General features: G+C 45.3%; 1 gene segment (V, D, J or C); it reads right to left on the bottom strand.

The window, feature by feature from the left end:
* Positions 1-2,230: 2,230 nt before the first annotated feature.
* The window catches only part of LOC114078987 (T-cell receptor alpha chain constant-like), a 438,631-nt gene continuing 423,869 nt past the window's right edge, over positions 2,231-16,992 (bottom strand). Inside the window, 4 exon segments of the C gene segment in view lie at positions 2,231-2,757; positions 3,277-3,384; positions 4,229-4,273; positions 5,600-5,860. Coding sequence covers positions 3,278-3,384; positions 4,229-4,273; positions 5,600-5,860 — 413 coding nt within the window.

Genomic DNA, 16,992 nt, shown 5'->3' with positions numbered 1-16,992 from the left:
TTGGCTCATAGGGCCTGGGGCTCTGACCATGCTTCCAGTTTTCCTCAGCTGCCTTTTCCCTTCAAGCTAAACAATGCCCACTTATTACATTTGGGCCCTCCATACTGAGGGACCCTGCAATGGTTGTATTAGGCCCAGAGCTGACCCTTCTGGTGGGTACAGGAACCCTTATTGTGGGCCTCTTCACAGGCCACTTCAATGCTCCTAGATATCCCAGGTGGTGCCTGTAGCCTGACATGAGAACAGAGTGGTCAAAGGTGGATGGAGTTTCTGCCCATGCCCCAACACTTGCTGACCCTTTATCGATTGCTCCTCATCTACCTCTCTGACCTCAGCCCTTGCTGGCTTTAGGCTTAACAGCCTCAGATGTGAGGGCAGGTTCTTGCTGAGACCAAGGAACCCTGGATTTTAGATGGAAACTTTTCAGGCTTTGGAGTTCATCCTGCTTTCTAGATGGCCTGCTTGGAGCCTCTGCTGAATCACCTTGTGTTGGTCCTCGGGTTCTCCAGGGTTCCAGTGACTACTGGGCCCTGCCATTTGAGGGCAGTGAGCTGGCATGGCTCTACAGGCTCCCATAGGCCTTCTTTATAGCTTGCACCTTCTCCATGTTTCAAGGAGGCCTCTGTCTTTGGCCCTTTCACTCTCTGACAGGCTTCTAATCCCTACCCAGAGCTCTCAAATTCCTTTCAGCCACAGAGTAATGGGACCCAACTCTCAAGAGTGGACCTGCCTCCCCAACCACCACCTTTCTTTGTTGGGATCTTTTTTTATGCAGAATAAAGTGAATTGCCACTTGGGAGGTGGGGAGGGAAGATGAACTAATTTGTCCTAAGTTTTTAAAGGTTGATAAAGGCTTGCTCTACTAACCCTCCCAGGGGCATTTTCATTTAATAAAGGGAAGAGAATGCTTTAATTAAAAGAAATTCCCAGTGGTAGAATCTCTGGCATTGTGTCAGACACTCCAGGATACAGTTTTAAGGAAGGCTCAAGAAGCCTCAAGTACCCTGCAGATGGCAAATCCCTCATGGGAAAAGTAGTACCCATCCTCCCAAGTGTGAGAGTGACCTGCTATGATGACATTTCCTGAGTACATCCCTTTAGTAATCTTTAAGGGATTCTATTTAGGCTGGAGATGAGACAGATTAGGAAGAACTGGGGATTCTGTTACTACCCTGAGTAGGGCTAACCAGGGATGCTGGTTCTTAGTTCTATAGGGGTTACAGAATCAGAGATGCATGGAGCTTCAGGTAACCTCTGGTCCTACCTGACATTTTATAGGGGATGACCCTGAAGCTCACAGAGGGGAGTTCATGCCCCAGGTCACCTCTTAAAGCTCCATTCCTATGAAAAGAAGCAGACCTGAATTGCAGCTGAATTTTCAGCTGGTGTGGACAGAGCTACCCAGGTGAACCATATAGCCATTTGAGGAAGGAACACCCTCCCACTCTGGGAATGAGTGAGCACTTCCCTTTGGTCTTGGTTGAGTAGCTGTTGGGTGGATGGCTGAGTGGTCTCTGAGGTGTGTTCCCATCAGCATCCCCAACTCTGGGGAAAGGTTCTCTGGAGTAGTATGCTATGGGGCTCCAGGGAATCCTATTTCTTATCCTTGAGGTTGGAGCCTGAGACATCTGTTCTCCTAGGCCAAGTCCTTGGCTTGAGTAGGGAACTCATCTCCCCTTTCCTTATACTCATGTCCAGAAGGTTGAAATGGAAATTCCTGCTGGGGTCACAATTTCTCCCAACCCAGTTCTAAGATTGGGCACCTCAGGGGCTGGGCATGGGCCTGGGATCTGAGCAGGGCAATGGTGAGTAGTCCCCAGCCATGAATTTGTGGGCAATGCACAGTTTCAATGATCTGAGAGAAAAGGCAAAAAAAAAAAAAAAAAAAAAAAAGAAAAAAAGTTCGTGGAGGGCAGGAAACAGTGGCATTTGGGGGACATTTGCTGTGTGGTCCCTGTCTGTTGAATTTCAACTACCGGTCACTAACATTTATGTGTGTGGGCCTCCTGCTTGGCCCAGTGCAGGGCCAAGCTTGTAAGAGGGTTTTCTTGGCCCCCAGAACAGCTTGCTGAGTGGAATTTTTTAGAGGTTATTCTAAGGAGAAGTTGACTTAAGCAGCCTGTTGAGTTAGGCTTCCTGGATAGCATGGTAGACACATGTCTTGGTTTGTCTCTTAACAGCATACTGAAATTGATCCCAACCAAACCCAATCAAACAGGAGCACAGTCTCTGCTCTTCTAAATCATTTTTAATGAAGCCGCGAGTAGCAGAATAATACACAATGTGCCTCAGATACACAGCATAGCAGGACCTAGATAATGAGCTAATTTTCCCCACATCTTGAGAAAAAGAATAATAAAGTACTTCTTTATGAACAATGTTTAAAAAATATAAACTGGAGAACATTCTCCAGGAACTAAAGTCTAAGAAACCCCAGGGGGATCCATCAGAGGCAGTCTCTGGGGAGGGGGAGGGATTCTCCACAGCTAGGAGAGGCTGCAGCAGCCCCTACTTTTGCTGAGAATGGTGACAAGCAGCAGTCTGGGAATGGAGGGGGTGGCAGCAGCGTTTGGCAGCTCTTTAGCAATCTTCATGACAAATTTGGGTAGATCCAGTTGGTGGCTTTGTCAGTGGGGGCCAAAAAGGCAATGGAGCCGCCTTCTTCATTGGAGGTGGGAGATTCCCTTTGCTTGAAGAAGAGAGAGGAGGGAAGAGGAGGAAGGATGAGGGAGCTCAGGTCCTTATAATCTTGCCGACCTGGAACGAGGAAGATCAGAAGTCAGGCTGGATGCTAAACAGTACTGTTAGGGATGTGATAGAGATGGTTCCGTGGGCTTCAATGATGGCTCATCACTGAAGCTGAGAGAACTATTTAAAGGAATTGGGGCTCCTTTAGTTACACAGTGAAAGAGGGACAACAGAAGGCATGTGGTATAAGCGAATTGGGGTCTGAGCCCCTCTATTCTTTCACTCATTAGCTGTGTGGGCCTTGATATTCCTCGGCCCTGGTGTTCTAGAATGGGGATATAACAACGGTTCTTCATGCCTCATAGGGAGACTGGCTCAACTGAGGAGGCCAAAATGAGTGTTTTGTCATAGGAATGTTTCAGGCCATTGTTTTTTAACAACAGGAATTTGTGATAGGAAGAAATGGACGAGTGAGATGGTCCCAGTGTTAGAATTTAAAAGCATCTCCCTGCAGGGAGGTTTTTCTCTCACAGTTGGAGACTCATCGGAGGCACCCCACCCCCACCCCCAGCTTGGAAGCCCCCTCACCTCAGTTGGACCACAGCCGTAGCGTCATGAGTACGTTAAAGCCAGCCACTTTCAGGAGGAGGATGCGGAGCCCCATCACTGACAGGTTTTGAAAGTTTAGGTTTATATCTGTAAAACAGAGAGACCACAGCCGTTATAGGCACACGCACCAGAGGTCTGCAAAGCTCCTTAGGATACCAACGGCTTTTCCCAAAGCGGGGTGGGGCAGGTGGGGGGTGAGTTTCAGCTCCTGGATCCACCTCATTTTTTGAGCTCCTTGTGTAAATATATTTATATACTGTGTAAATATATTTGTGCATTCCTCCAGGTTTAAAACAAAACAAAAACACCTACTGGGGTTGCTCCTTGTTTTCTTTCTGAGCCCCTGTGGGGATGGGGTTGGGGTAAGAATAGGTGCTCAGAATTTATCACTATCATCCCTTGGGTCCCGGTCCTTTAGTGAGACAAGTGGCTGAACCACAGGAGGGATGATTGAGGAGGAACAACTTACGTGGAAGTGGGGCCAGGGGGTGAGGATTGGTGGGGGTCCTTGAGAAACAGGACTCCTGCCCACAAACCATGTAAGTTCTGCTGGTTTTGGAGGGGGAAATGTCCCTGGGATGACCTGATTGATTCAGGGATATCCCTAAGGGAGTCAGAAAGTTCACAGCTGAATACCCAGCAGCTCTCTTTGGTTCTCCTGATGGGAGCTGTTGAAAGCAATACAGAGGCCTAGGCTGAGTAAAACTGGAGACTCATCCTCAAAGTACTTGGAATGGAAAAGAAAATTCGACATTTTGAGGTGGACTTGAGACCGACCCCAGGCAGCTCCAGGCAGGTCATAGCTGCTATTCTCCTCCTCACGACTTCATTCCCAGATCTATTCCCCCTGCCCCTACCCTATCTAGTCAGAGTTATTGTGGGTTTGTTGCCTCCCCAGTGCTGTGACAAGCTGGATAGACCTTTCTCTTACCTGTTTCAAAGCTTTTCTCTACCAACTTCGCATCACAGGGAATCTCTAAAAGGAGAAACAAGAGTTTTTCTTAGAGTCCAGAGCATGCTGACTCTCCCATCCCAAACCTCCTGGTTGCTGGGCTGGTGAGTATCTATAGCCTTTCCATGCTTTCTTAGGGAGAGATCTGGAAGGAACTTATTGCACAGGGGCACCTTCCCAGGAGGAGGCCTGAGGACCAAACACTCTGGCTTCTGGGCACCATTGCACTGACTCAGCAAACACTGGCTGTGCAAAGTGCAGGTTGTATGACATGGGCCACAGGGAGACCTTAAGATAGAGCCTGCCCTTGGTCAGGCTGCAGTGTGGAGTCTAACCAGGGAAGTGAGACCAAAACAGTGATAAGAACAATAGGGCGATAGATACTTAAATGTGTTCCAAAAAATTTTGATCCTTGTATTCCAACTTTGTTTCTCTGTTTTCTCTCTCACTGACTTAGTTGCTCAGCTTTGAATCCAGCCACCTTCCTCAATGCCCTATTTTCTTTCTCATCTCTAAGTGGTTTCATCCTTGAAACCCAAGTGCTACCACCCTGCCCAGGCCTCCGTCATCTCTCTCTGCTGCTATTGCTTCCTTTCTTCTTCCACTCTGGACCATTCTCCACACACCATTCTCCACATTTTAGGGGTCAGCCCTCCCTCCCACCCCCAGTCACAACCAATTAATAGCTTCCCAATAAGTAAAATAGTTATCTATCCTCTCATGGTCTTGAAGCTCTGTTTCCTGGCCCATGCTTACATTTTCTAACTCATTTTCTGCTGCTTTTCCTAGCTGTCAGCATGGTCCTGTCTCAGGCCTCCATGGGGTTCTCTCTCTGGCATGGCATGTGGGTACCTTGTTATTCTTTAACCCAGCTCAGTAGCATTTTTTTCAGAACCCTTTACCCTAAGGTGACTCTTTCTTTAAGTCTAAGTTAAAGTACACATTACAATCTGAAATTATACAGAGTTCCCTCTGCTGAGGGATGGTCTTCCCTAATTGGAATGGAGCTTCCTCAGGGCAGACCCTTCACTGATGCATGGTCCTGTGCCTAAGCAAAGGCTGGGAGGCCAGACCTCACAGAGCAGGTGAGACCTAGGCTGGGTCACCACCCTCTACACCTACTCTCTCATCTTCTTTTTGCCCTTAATTGCCCTTTTCTTTAAATGGGCTTCAGGATGAGGCTCACTGCTCCTTAGTAAAAAGAAAATGGGAGATTTTCTGACAATTGATGAAGCCGAGAGCACCAATCAGAGTAGCTTTCATCTATCATTAACCTAAGCTTTGGGTAGAACCATGCTTCTCTGGAAACAAGGAGATGGAGTGTGTAAGGGTAAGGGGGAGGTTACTCACCTGAGCTGGGGAAGAAGATGTTCTGGGTGAAGGCACTCTTACAAGTGAAGTCAGTTTTGTTGCTCCAGGCCAAGGCGCCGTTGCTCTTGGAATCCATGGACTTCATGTCCAGCACAGTGTTTTTGGAGACAAACATTTCAGAATCCTTGGTAAGTTGTAATGGCACGTTGGTGTTAGAATCAAAATCGGTGAATAGGCAGACAGTGTTTCTGGATTTAGAGTTTCTCAGCTGGTACACAGTCGGGTCAGGGTCCTTGATGGCTGTGGGCCAAGAGGACTGGGATTAGAAGATGCTTTTGCTTTCTTTGCTCCAACCTATACCAGAGCCCAGATGCGGGTGATAAACAAGAACGAGGCTCTTTGGGGCTGGGTAGTCTCATTCTCAGGCTTTTTTTGGGGGAGAAACCAGCTGCTTGAGATGGACTGGGACTTTGGGGACAAACACAAACCATGAATCTTGGGCAGTTGGTCAGGATTTCAGTGAATCCCTGGCCAGGCCCTTTCTGCTATTCTAGGAAACAAAAATGAAATTGCTCATTCTTCTACTGAATAGAAACTTCTTCAAAACCTCAGTAAGCCTAGTCAACAACATTGTTCTGGCAGGACAAAAGCTAGTACAGGGGAAAAAAAAATGCCCAGAAAAGCAAACCATGCCTCTTGGAACCTAGGGTGTTTTCCCCCACTTAGGTTGGGCATTGGCAGGAAATGGAGACTTAGGATATGTTGGCGTTAAGCTGGAAAATCTATCACACCACCAGGAGATTTCTCTCTCATTGATAAAGCTATGGACTCCACACTAGGACACCTACATTCAAGCCCTGGCTCTCCTATTTGCTAGATAACTAGATATAAGGCCCTAAGGACTCACACCAGCTTTTTCAGGAGGACTTTGTGTTTTTAGTAAGACTCTCATTGTTTATTCTTTCCAACCTCCGCCTTTAGAAGAGGAAGCAGAGGTTTGCCAGGAGGATTAACATGTTGGGGCCACCCAGAATGTTTCCAGCAGGGCTGGGATTAGAATTTCCTGCCTGTGTGGTTCTAGGATCCCACAGCTCCTCCCTATGCACATAAGGTTTCTCAGACTCCTGCTGCACCCTGCTTGCTGAGCCAGCCTTGGTGGCCTAGGTGATGCAGATGTTCTGCTGGATCCCAAACCAGAGAAATCAGTGCTTGGCATGACCCTGGGGTATTGAGTCAAGGAGAGCAGCCTGCTGAGCGGGGCAACCCCTGCAGCAGCAGAGCAGGGGTGGGCTCTGTGGTCAGGCGTCTGAAGCTTTGTTTATCCCTTTTTGGGACAAAAAATGTTGTACCAGAGGTACTGATATATATATATATATATATATATATATATATATATATATATATATATATATATATATATATAGCTCCCTTTTACTTTCATCTCCAGGTACCTCTAGTGCAACCTTACTGTTTGTTTTTTTTTTCCTGAAAATAAGAAACGGCCACTTTTAACTTGGAGGTCATTAGGGGTCCACCTGCCAGAGCCCTGTGGGGAGGGACATCCTATTCCACCCCAGCATGAGAAACACATTCTACCACTGACAGTGTCAGAAGGTAGCCTCAGCAAGACAATCAATTTTTCAATGTGGAAGTTCAGCTATTCTAGATCCTAACCTGTCATCATAATTCAAAACTAACTGCAGAAGCACATGTCTGAATGCTCTAGTGCTTTAGATCCCTGGGGGGCAGAGCAGTGATTGAAAGCTCCCTTACCACTAAATCTGTGCTCTGCAGTTAGGCACTAGGAACCAAGAAATGAAAGTTAGTGACACTGATCTGTGTCTCATTGAAGCTTTGTAGGGTGTCAGGAAACAGCGTGGGCAGACTTCTGAGGAATAATGGAAACTCTGGGCCTTTGCCAAACTGCCCCCAGGAGGCAGGTGCTTCCTTACAGAAAGTCCTCAGGTTTCTCTTTCCAGAGCCCACGGAGGAAGGAGAGGGAAGGTCCCTAGGCCATGAACCATCTGTGAAAAGAGCTGATCCTTCTCACCTCCTATCTGGTCTGCATTTCTAAACTGAATTCTCAGATTACTGGTGTCTGGTCTTGGCCCTAATTTCTGTATTCTATTGCAGGCTCTAGTATTCCTTATCTCCGTGGTCTAAGAAAATACAGTCTTTGCCTTGTCTCTCAATCCAACTTGACCATCAGATGTGTTCACTTAGACCAAAAGTCATGTGCTTTGTTCATTCCCAAGGTCATATCTTTTTTCTTGTTGTTCCTTGTACCTAGAATCCCACGTCTCTCCTCTTTCTGCCCATACAAATGTTAACTTATCCTCAGGCTCAACAAATCTTTTTTTTACCACATAAAACATCCACTATCTTGGACTTTTCTTCCAGGATCCTAACTCATCTGGATCTCTTATGCCCGTTGACATCATTAATTGTTAATAATAAGACAGTTTTTAAGTGGGTAAACATACAACAGTTCTGTACTTTTGTCTAGCCTTTAAAAAAATTTTTGTAGTTGTTGATGGACATCATGCCTTTATTTTATTTGCTTGTTTTTTTTTTACGTAGTGCTTAGGCTCAAACCCAGTGCCTCACACACGCTAGGCAAGCACTCTGCCACTGAGCTACAGCCCCAGCCCCTTTGGCTAATCTTTATATTATTTGGGGACAGGTCAGATATCTATCTTACACTGCTTCATATGCACTGTAACATTTTATAGAGTGATAGCTACTTAGAAGGCATTTAAAAATATCCTGAATGATTAAAGTCAAATTTTAATGTGTTTGACCTAGAGAAACATAGATATTCAAAATTGATAGTGATGCCTTTCCCCTTCCCAGACCTCTGTAAGACAATTAGTTACAACATCCACAGTTAGCCTCACCAGGGTAATAATGGATATCCCTGGGGAATGAATTAATGACACTGGCACATGGGGTTGCAAATTGCATAACCTAAGATGACTCACCAGATAGTATGGACACTTGGGTCCCTTTCCCAAATATGAGTTTACCAGTCATTCCTCCAGTATTCACACTGCAGGCAACGCCATTACAGAAACTCATTGGAGAAGCACTGATGTCCCAGAGGACAGGAGGATCACACTCCTAAGAGTGAGGCCTTCTGCTATTTTGTCTTGAGATTTTTGTCTCTGGTATGTAAAGTTCTTTTTTCTTGCCCAATTCTGCAATGGTATCCTGAGCTGAGTTTGTGAGTTCATGTGATTTCCACAAATTCAGTAGATTTCAATGGATCAAAATCCCCTATTCAGGGCAGCAATATCTTAGATCCTCTAGTGGAAATATCTCAGAAACAGAACTTATCATCTGCCATGTAATTCTTAAGGTCCCAGTCTAAGGAAAATGTCTCCAAAGCACTTAGTGCTGCTGGGTGGGAGGATTTCCTGGAGGTGGGTAGAAAGAACCATTTGGAATCCTATAGATGACAATACCTGGACTCAAGTCAGTGTCTTGGACAAAGAAGAAATAACTGTCTATTCAACCCTTGCCCACTCTACTTACTTGGCTGGGTGCTCAGTCTGGTCCCTGCTCCAAAGATTAGATTGACTGCCATTGCTGTGTTCCCACTGTGGGTAACATCTTTGGAATAACTCTCCTGATGTGAATCTGCTGGAACCCTCACCCCTCACCCTCGTCCATCCTGGGTCTCAGAGAACTATCCTACAAGGCTTGACCCATCTTAATTTCTTACTTTTCCGTTTCTCAAGGGAGCTGGTCCTTTACAATAATCTTAGTATAGCCAAGTATAGCTTAGTATTATAATAACAATAATATATCAGAAAAGCTACTACTTATTGATTACTTGTTATCTGTGGGGTATTATATCATATTGTGATATGGTTATTGTCATTTTGCTGTTGGGAGTAGAGGCCACATTAAATACAGCTGGTGAGGATAGAGCTAGAATTCCCCTGTCTGTCATCCTTTCTATGCTTGTTACTCATGTGGAACTGCCATCCAGATAGGGGCCTGAACCACTTTTACCCCTGGGTGAGGATTCACGACTCTACTGTCCTCCAGAGAGGAAGATTCTCTGAGCAGGTATTCATTAGCCAACCCAGGGAGTTTAGCCACCTGCTGCAATAAAAGAGAATTTGTGTTTGCCATTAACTCATCTCTTTCCCCCAAGGGCACTAAGCTAATTTCCTGAATGTTCAGATTATCTGGTGCTGATATTATCAGCTTCGCTTCAAAGCACCGAGTATCTGGAAATCTTTTTATATTTCCGTAAATTATTCTGTTCTGATTTTCATTTACTCAATTGGCTCTTGGCACTTCTGACTTTAATATGAGAAATGGGAACATTTCAAGTCACCAAGAGAGCTTGTAGAAATGGAAAATGAGGGCTTCATATATCCTCAGGTTTGCTATAAATCATTTGCCTGTTTTCTCTTGGACAAGTCAGCGGTTCTTTTTGCCCTGGTCATTGGCACCGTCATACTCACATGGGCGCACAGCCAGCCTGGTCCCTGCTCCAAAGATCAGCTTATTGTAGCTGCCTGACAATGCACACTAGGAGGGTGCTTTACAGGAACTCTCTCACTTAGGCAGGACTGGCCTGGCTGGGACACTTGCTTCCTGTCCCTGCGTCCCAGTCTCTTTCAAGTCAACCCTTCTCTGACCAGATGGAAAACTCATGCCCATTGGGTTAAATTCCTCACTTTTCAGCGTAATGGCTCCACAGCCCTTTCCTTGGCCAGTCTGGAACTGGCCAGGCCTTCCTGGAAGAGGAGCCCCATTTTGGGTTCCGCAAGTGAAGGTGAGGGAGGAAACTTGGGAGAGTGTGGAGAAGAGCCAGAGATTAATTGGGAAATGGATCATGAGGGAAAAAATGCATAGCATCGGCAATAGATGGAAAACCTTGGGCAAGGCTTAATGATGGAACCCAGGCCTAGGAAGGGCTCTTCTTTCAGAAAGTGGCTTCTATTATTCCTTGAGGGCACAGAGACTAAAACTGCCACAGGAATATTCACATAAAATGCACAATGTGGACTTTTTTCCTAGGAAGGTTGTGGGAGAAGTTACTTATGGGACCTGAGAATCTCTTTCTCTGGAGATCTGTAAATTAGAATTGACATTCATATGGAGGAAAACCCCCAAAGTTTGAGAATGGCTCAGACAAATACTTATCAAAATTTCACAGAACCTATTTCTTGTAAGTTTCTCTGGAAAAAGTGATTCTAAGCTTGAATAAGTTTGGAATATGCTTTATGCTCCTATTTTGGTCTTGAAGATTGACAATGCATATTAGCGTTCTAAAGTCTCTGAAAAGTCTTCCAATAAGTAAATCCAGAGCTTTTCTAACTTATTTGACCCAAGAACACTTTTTTTTCTTTTTTTGTTAAAGCACTCATTAACATCCATGGGACTATGCAAGTTTATACACATATATTCCTTAGAAGTGCTTTCTCTAGCTCCAGGAAATTAAAATTCTTTCTAAATGTTAGTCTAATTTTATCCATTAGGTTTTCTGTGCTCAGAATTTTTGTTCTCCTACCCACTCCTGAGGCCACAATTAGAGGCCTCATTGATGCTGATTATTTCTTTCTAATCATCATGAAGCAGCTTCATTTTATTTAGGCAGATGTGGAACACCTAGGCAGCTGGGCAGCAAATGTTCTCGCCCTGTCAGCAGGAGATCAGAGGCAGAGCTGCTCCTGACTGACACACCAACTCTGCACTGCCTGACACTCGCGGGGTTTACCCAGCAAGAACAGGGGCAACTTGAAAGCCTTTCCCAAATGTGAACTTTTGGTCTTTCTTCCATTCACCTTCCTATGTACCTCGGAGCTGTGTATTTCAAAGAATTCTTGTCCCCATGGAGTAAAGTTTCCTTAGAACACCTACTTCCTGGGTGGTCTCTCAAGTGGAGACAGATTTCTTGCCTCTGTCATCATCTATACCTCCTTCTTTTTTGCTGCTTCCCAACCACAGATATTGTAATCCATATGCCTCTGGTTCCTGAGGAATAGGATGGGGCTTTCTAAACCTATCCTGAACCAACCCATTGCAGGGAAGAAGTTTTGACAAAGCACACAACTGAACAGATAAAATACAGTGGAGGCTTTCCCTGGAGAAGTGGGCTTCCTCCCACCAGGTCCTGTATTAACTTATTTCTTTCTCTCTTTGCTCTATCAGCATTTGGGCGATCTCCCTGTTTGGAGGTCTAATGACTCTCTCTGTCAGACAAATATTTGCTAATGTCAAAGCCATTATATTTTAAGCAGTAATTGCTCTTCCACCTGAGCATTTCCTGATTCTCCTAACCAGAAGGCACTAAAAAGAAAAAAAAAAAAATTAGCAACACCTTCATGCCAGGCATTGTGCATGCCTAGTTACAGAGATATGAGAATGAAGGAGAGGGTTCTGCCTTCCCAGATCTTATGGGGCAGTAGAGGGTGCATAGAGGTACTAGGCAATTATGATAGGAAGTCAGGTGTGCCTTCCTTTGTATTCCCATCACAACTTGTGAGTACCTCAACTACACCTGAGTGATACTGGGTTTATACTTTGAGATCCTGGAGGTAGAAACTGCACATTTCCTTCTGCTCCTCTTCTCTTACCACTTCCCTTTCTTTCCTTCTTCTACATCTAACACTGTACTTGGGATATAATAGTTGCTCAATAAATACTTGTTGAATGCATAAACCCTCAAAATATTTTAATTCACCTTTAATGCAGTTGTGCTAGAAAGCAAGGTTTCTCTTGTTAGGACTATTGCATTTCTCCTTTAATTTCTGTATGGTCTCATTTTTCAAACTTTTTATTGTTTTTAATGACATTATTTAGGTTTTAAGTTCTTTCTGTATCTCTCAGTTGGGCATGGAATGTATCCAATGCCCAATGTCTTTGAGAAGTTTAATTTTACCTTTTGTGAAATTAACTGGTAAGAAAAAGAAAAATAAATCTTTTGACATAATCAGTCACAGTTTACTTTCTGATAAAGATCTAGAAACCATGAAAGAGTCTGTTTCTATAATGATGAAAAGGCCAATTTCCATTAGAAAATTAACTATTAAGCCAGATGCTGGGAATTCAAATTTCAAAACTTTCAAACCTCATAAAGAAAAACGAAAAATTAGTTCAGGAGGTACTGCTTCAGCACCTGAGAGAGCAGAGGAGGCACTTTTGGAGTCTTTGGCCAGGGCCTAAGGTCAGGCACTTACTTGGATGCACCTGGAGTCTCGTTCCACTCCCAAAAGTGAGTTTCCGACCACTTGAGTCTACACTACGGTACAATGCAGTACAAATACATGCCCTCAGCCACCTGGGCAGCTGCCCATGACCCCTGTCACATTTCACATTTATAACCTTCCCTCTTAGGGAACAGAGCTTTTTTTTTTTTTTACTCTTTTTTAGTTGTAGATAGACACAATACCTTTATTTTGTTTATTTATTTTTATGTGGTGCTGAGGATCGAATCCAGTGCCTCACACGTTCTAGCCGAGTGCTCTACCACTGAGCTACAACCCCAGCCCATGGGAACAGAGCTTTTAAATAGCCCTTTCCATGATTTTGATGATAAATTTCTTCTCCTGTGCGTTGATACCTAATAAACAGTCTCCTAAGTTTCTACTTCCCTTTCCTCCATACCTGCATCTTGCCAATCCAATGCATGACTTTTCTGATGTCTTAAGAAATGTTGAGTCACTGTGCCATGGTCACTATGACCAGAAGGTTCACATTGGGCAAACTGTGGACTAAGCCCCTGCACTCTCTGAAGGAAGACTACCGTGCCTTCAAGATGTGGGTCTTCCTTCAGAGCTTGTAGGATAGACAGTGACAGCATGAGGGGTGCGGTTAATAAGAAGGCCTAGAGTCCAAGAGGTGTGAGCTAAACTCTGGCTCTGTCATTCCTAGCTGTGTGACCTTGGGCAAGTTACTTGTCCCAAGCATGCTTCCTTATCTGGAAAATGGGCATATCAAAAAATGATCTATCATTCAGATGGATGTCAGCACGGGATGAGAACTCAGAAGGAGAGAGTGTATCAATGGCACCTCAGCTGTACAGTAGACAGTTTTTCACAAGATCATGGTTCCCAGCAAAGCTTCGTACAGAGGAGACCCATTCCTGCTCCTACCCACTCCAGCACCCCAGAGTTCCTAGCATCCAGGCTGGGATGCTCTAATCTAGGGGAGACATCTCATGGAGCTGAGGGGAGGTGGCAGCAGGGAAGAGGGACAGGGCAGACCCCTTGGCTACCAAGAAGAAAAATCCTATTTCAGAAACCTAGCAAGGGTGAGTTCTCTTTTCTCAGAATTTGAGTACTTATCCTCTGAAAGCAAGACCCTCAGTCCAGCCCTCATTAGACCCGACTCACTGTCACTCCTCTTCAACAAAGAACTCCTTTAATGAGGGAGCAGTCCACGCCACTCCCTCACTACATCCATTTCCTCCCGTGATATGTCTGAATTCAAAGTTTCCCCCAGCATTTCTACAACACTCACAGGGATGCACAATGAGGCTGGTCCCTCTTCCAAAGGTCAGTTTGTAGTTTCCTCCAGATGCGCACAGTGAGGAAAGCCTTTGATAAAACCTGTCTCCTGTGGCCTCCCTTTACCACTGACCCAGTGGTGTTGGGACAGCCATCTTGGGAAGCACTAGCCACACTCCCACTGATGTTGGAAACCCTCCCCTGCTGAACTTGGAGCCCTGAGTCCTGTGCCTCCCGGGCAGGGATGGAAGCCAAGTGGAAGGGACTGGAGAAGACCTCAGCCCCAGTTACCCTGAGAAAACACCACTTTCCCACCAGCAGAGAAGCCCACATCTTCATCCAACACTCCAGTACCAACCCCACCACCCTGTCTGTTGGGATGGACACCCTGAGGGTCTGACTCTATTTATCTGTTGTTGAATAGATTCAGTGGCCTCTAAAGGTGCTGGGAGGATGGGGCCCAGGGTTTCTTTTGATGTTTTGTTAAGCTCTCTTCCTTGTTCTCATTTTTCCCTTTCCACAGCTCCTGATATTTCCTATTTTAGCCCTCTTCCTCAGGGAGGTCCAGGGGTGTGAGTCCTGCATAATCCTGTCTGACACAAGACTCCAGGCAGGATTCAGATCCTTGAGATTTATACTTTAACCCTTTCCTCTTTACCACTGGAAATAGGCCAAGGCACCCCAAACCTTTCAATTCCTTTATTTCCAGTCAGACTGGACTTAGTTTCTATGAAAACTGGGTCTACAGAGAAGAAATTCACAACAATAAAACTTTTGAAAGATGAGCGGAAATAGAACTCATGCTGCCTCTTTCAGAGATGCAAAAACTGAGGCTCACGGAAATCACAGCCTGGGCCGCAGACCTGAGCTGAGATGGGAACTCAGCCCTCAGTCCCCAGTCCTTGTGTGCTACCAGCTCTCAGGTTATTTCACACCGGGTTTGAGGGTCACATTATTAGCAAAGAGCTGTGTGGTTCCCCTGCACTTGGGGCGGAAGCGAGGGACTGGGGACCTAACACTGCTCTGCACAGCCCCTTGCTTGGCCTTGCACAGAGGTGTAAACCTAGACCTCAGGCTGCCCCTGCCATGTGAGCAAGAAGTCCCTCAAGTCCCTCCTAGCTCTCACTTTGTGGTCCACAGTTCAATTTGAAACCTAGCCTCTGGGAAGGGCAGGGGAAGCCTTATATAGAGAATGGGAGTGTCGTCAGCTGAGATGCCAGGAGCAGGGGTCAGGGAGGAGAAGCCACAGGTAGGCAAAGATTTGGAACTATGTTTGGCTAAGAACTTGGGTGTGGCATTGATACATCCTTTTCCCCCCTGCCATGGAAATATGATAAGAAATTGTCCAGCACCAGGGTAGGGCCAGGGAAGGGTGGAGTGGAGGGCTATTTGTATAGGAAGATCCTGGCTCACTTACTTATGACCACCACTTGGGTTCTCTTACTGAAAATGAGTTGCTTCCAGATACATACCGAGTGCAAGCATTACAAAAGGTGCTGTTTTTGCCCACCCTATAGTGGGGGACACACACCCTTTGCAGTAGCTCTAAAAGCTGAACCCAAGAATGGCCAATCCTGAAGTGTTCCCCGTAATGGGTGGCATAAGGACCCGAAGGAGCCTGCCTAGGTGAACAGCACCAGCCCCCAGGGCTACCTATGGCCTTCATTTTCTGTATCACAGCCACCAACAAACATTGCCTCTGGCTATTCCTCCTCTGAGAAAAGCAGTCTTTACAAAACTTAGTGAAACACACTGCCTCCTACATGGTCCTGGTGGGTGTGAGTATTTCTAAAGATACCAGGGAGCAGGCGGGCATTTTCCCACTTCATCTGCCATGATTGAGAAGAAGTCCCATTTTCTTGGGGACATATGCAAAAATGCATTTTTTCACTCTGTCAGGAAGAGTAGGAACAAGAGAATTGCCAACCCACTGCACCGGGGCACATGCTAAAAACACGCCTGGGCCTGACTCAGTCACTGTGCCTTCTCTGGGGCTGAGCAAAAGTCCTGTGTGACTCACGCCTGACTCACTCTTCTTTCTGTCCTCATCTCACTCAAGGATGCTAACCGCCAGTAAGGCCTTTTGTCCTCAAGAAAGTCAGACATCTCAGTACAGAACAGATTCAAATCCTTTCCCAGAAACATGATGCGGGGGAGGCGGGTGGGAGGGGTGGAATCACGGGTTCACTGTCAAGGAATTTGGAGTGTCCACTGCCACCCTGTCCTGTCTCTCTGCCCTTCCAACCCCATCTCAGCACAAGCACATATAAATTGTTATTAGACTTGTTATTACGAGTGTTTTGTTTTTCTGATAAGACTGGAAGTTCCTGAGATCCGAGGCCAGATCTTAGGTTTCTTTTTCTTCTTTGTTTCTTTCTTTTTAAACCAGCTATGGTCTCTGGCTTTTGATGATACTCAATAATTATTTACTGACTTGAACTAACTTTACTGTGCATAATTATTGAGACAAGGAGGCCAGTTTTGGGAGAGGCTAAAAGCTAAGTATATTCTGGGTAAATGTGAACTGCAAAATCTAACTGCTTAGGCAAGGAAAAACCAAGGAAGCATTTCTAAGAGAGATAATAAGGAGGCAGAATAAAAGCCAAAACATTGTGAGACTCATGTTGACCCTCAGCAGAGAGGTGGGAACCAAATGAACAAATTAGAAAACTTGACTGGAAACAAGCATTTTTCTCCCAGTATCTTGATAGCAATTCTCCCTAAAGGGTCAAAAGAATACTATAGCAGAAAATGTGCACCCCAAGTTAGTAGCATTGTTGTGATTAATAACAAAATAATAATCATAATAATCTATCACAGACCAGAGTAGCAGCTATAAATAGAAATATATAAAAGTAAACCTAATATTGGGGGCTACAAATTTCTGGAGTTCCAACTTACTTGGGCTGATCAAAACTTGTGTGCCAGTTCCAAACTTGAGCTGCTGAAAGCCTGTGTTCACAC

This window comes from Marmota flaviventris, chromosome 2 (genome assembly GCF_047511675.1).
Source record: "Marmota flaviventris isolate mMarFla1 chromosome 2, mMarFla1.hap1, whole genome shotgun sequence".
Taxonomy (NCBI): Eukaryota; Metazoa; Chordata; class Mammalia; order Rodentia; family Sciuridae; genus Marmota; species Marmota flaviventris.
The sequence above is the reverse complement of the archived record's forward strand: the minus strand, read 5'-3'. Positions and strand labels throughout refer to the sequence as shown.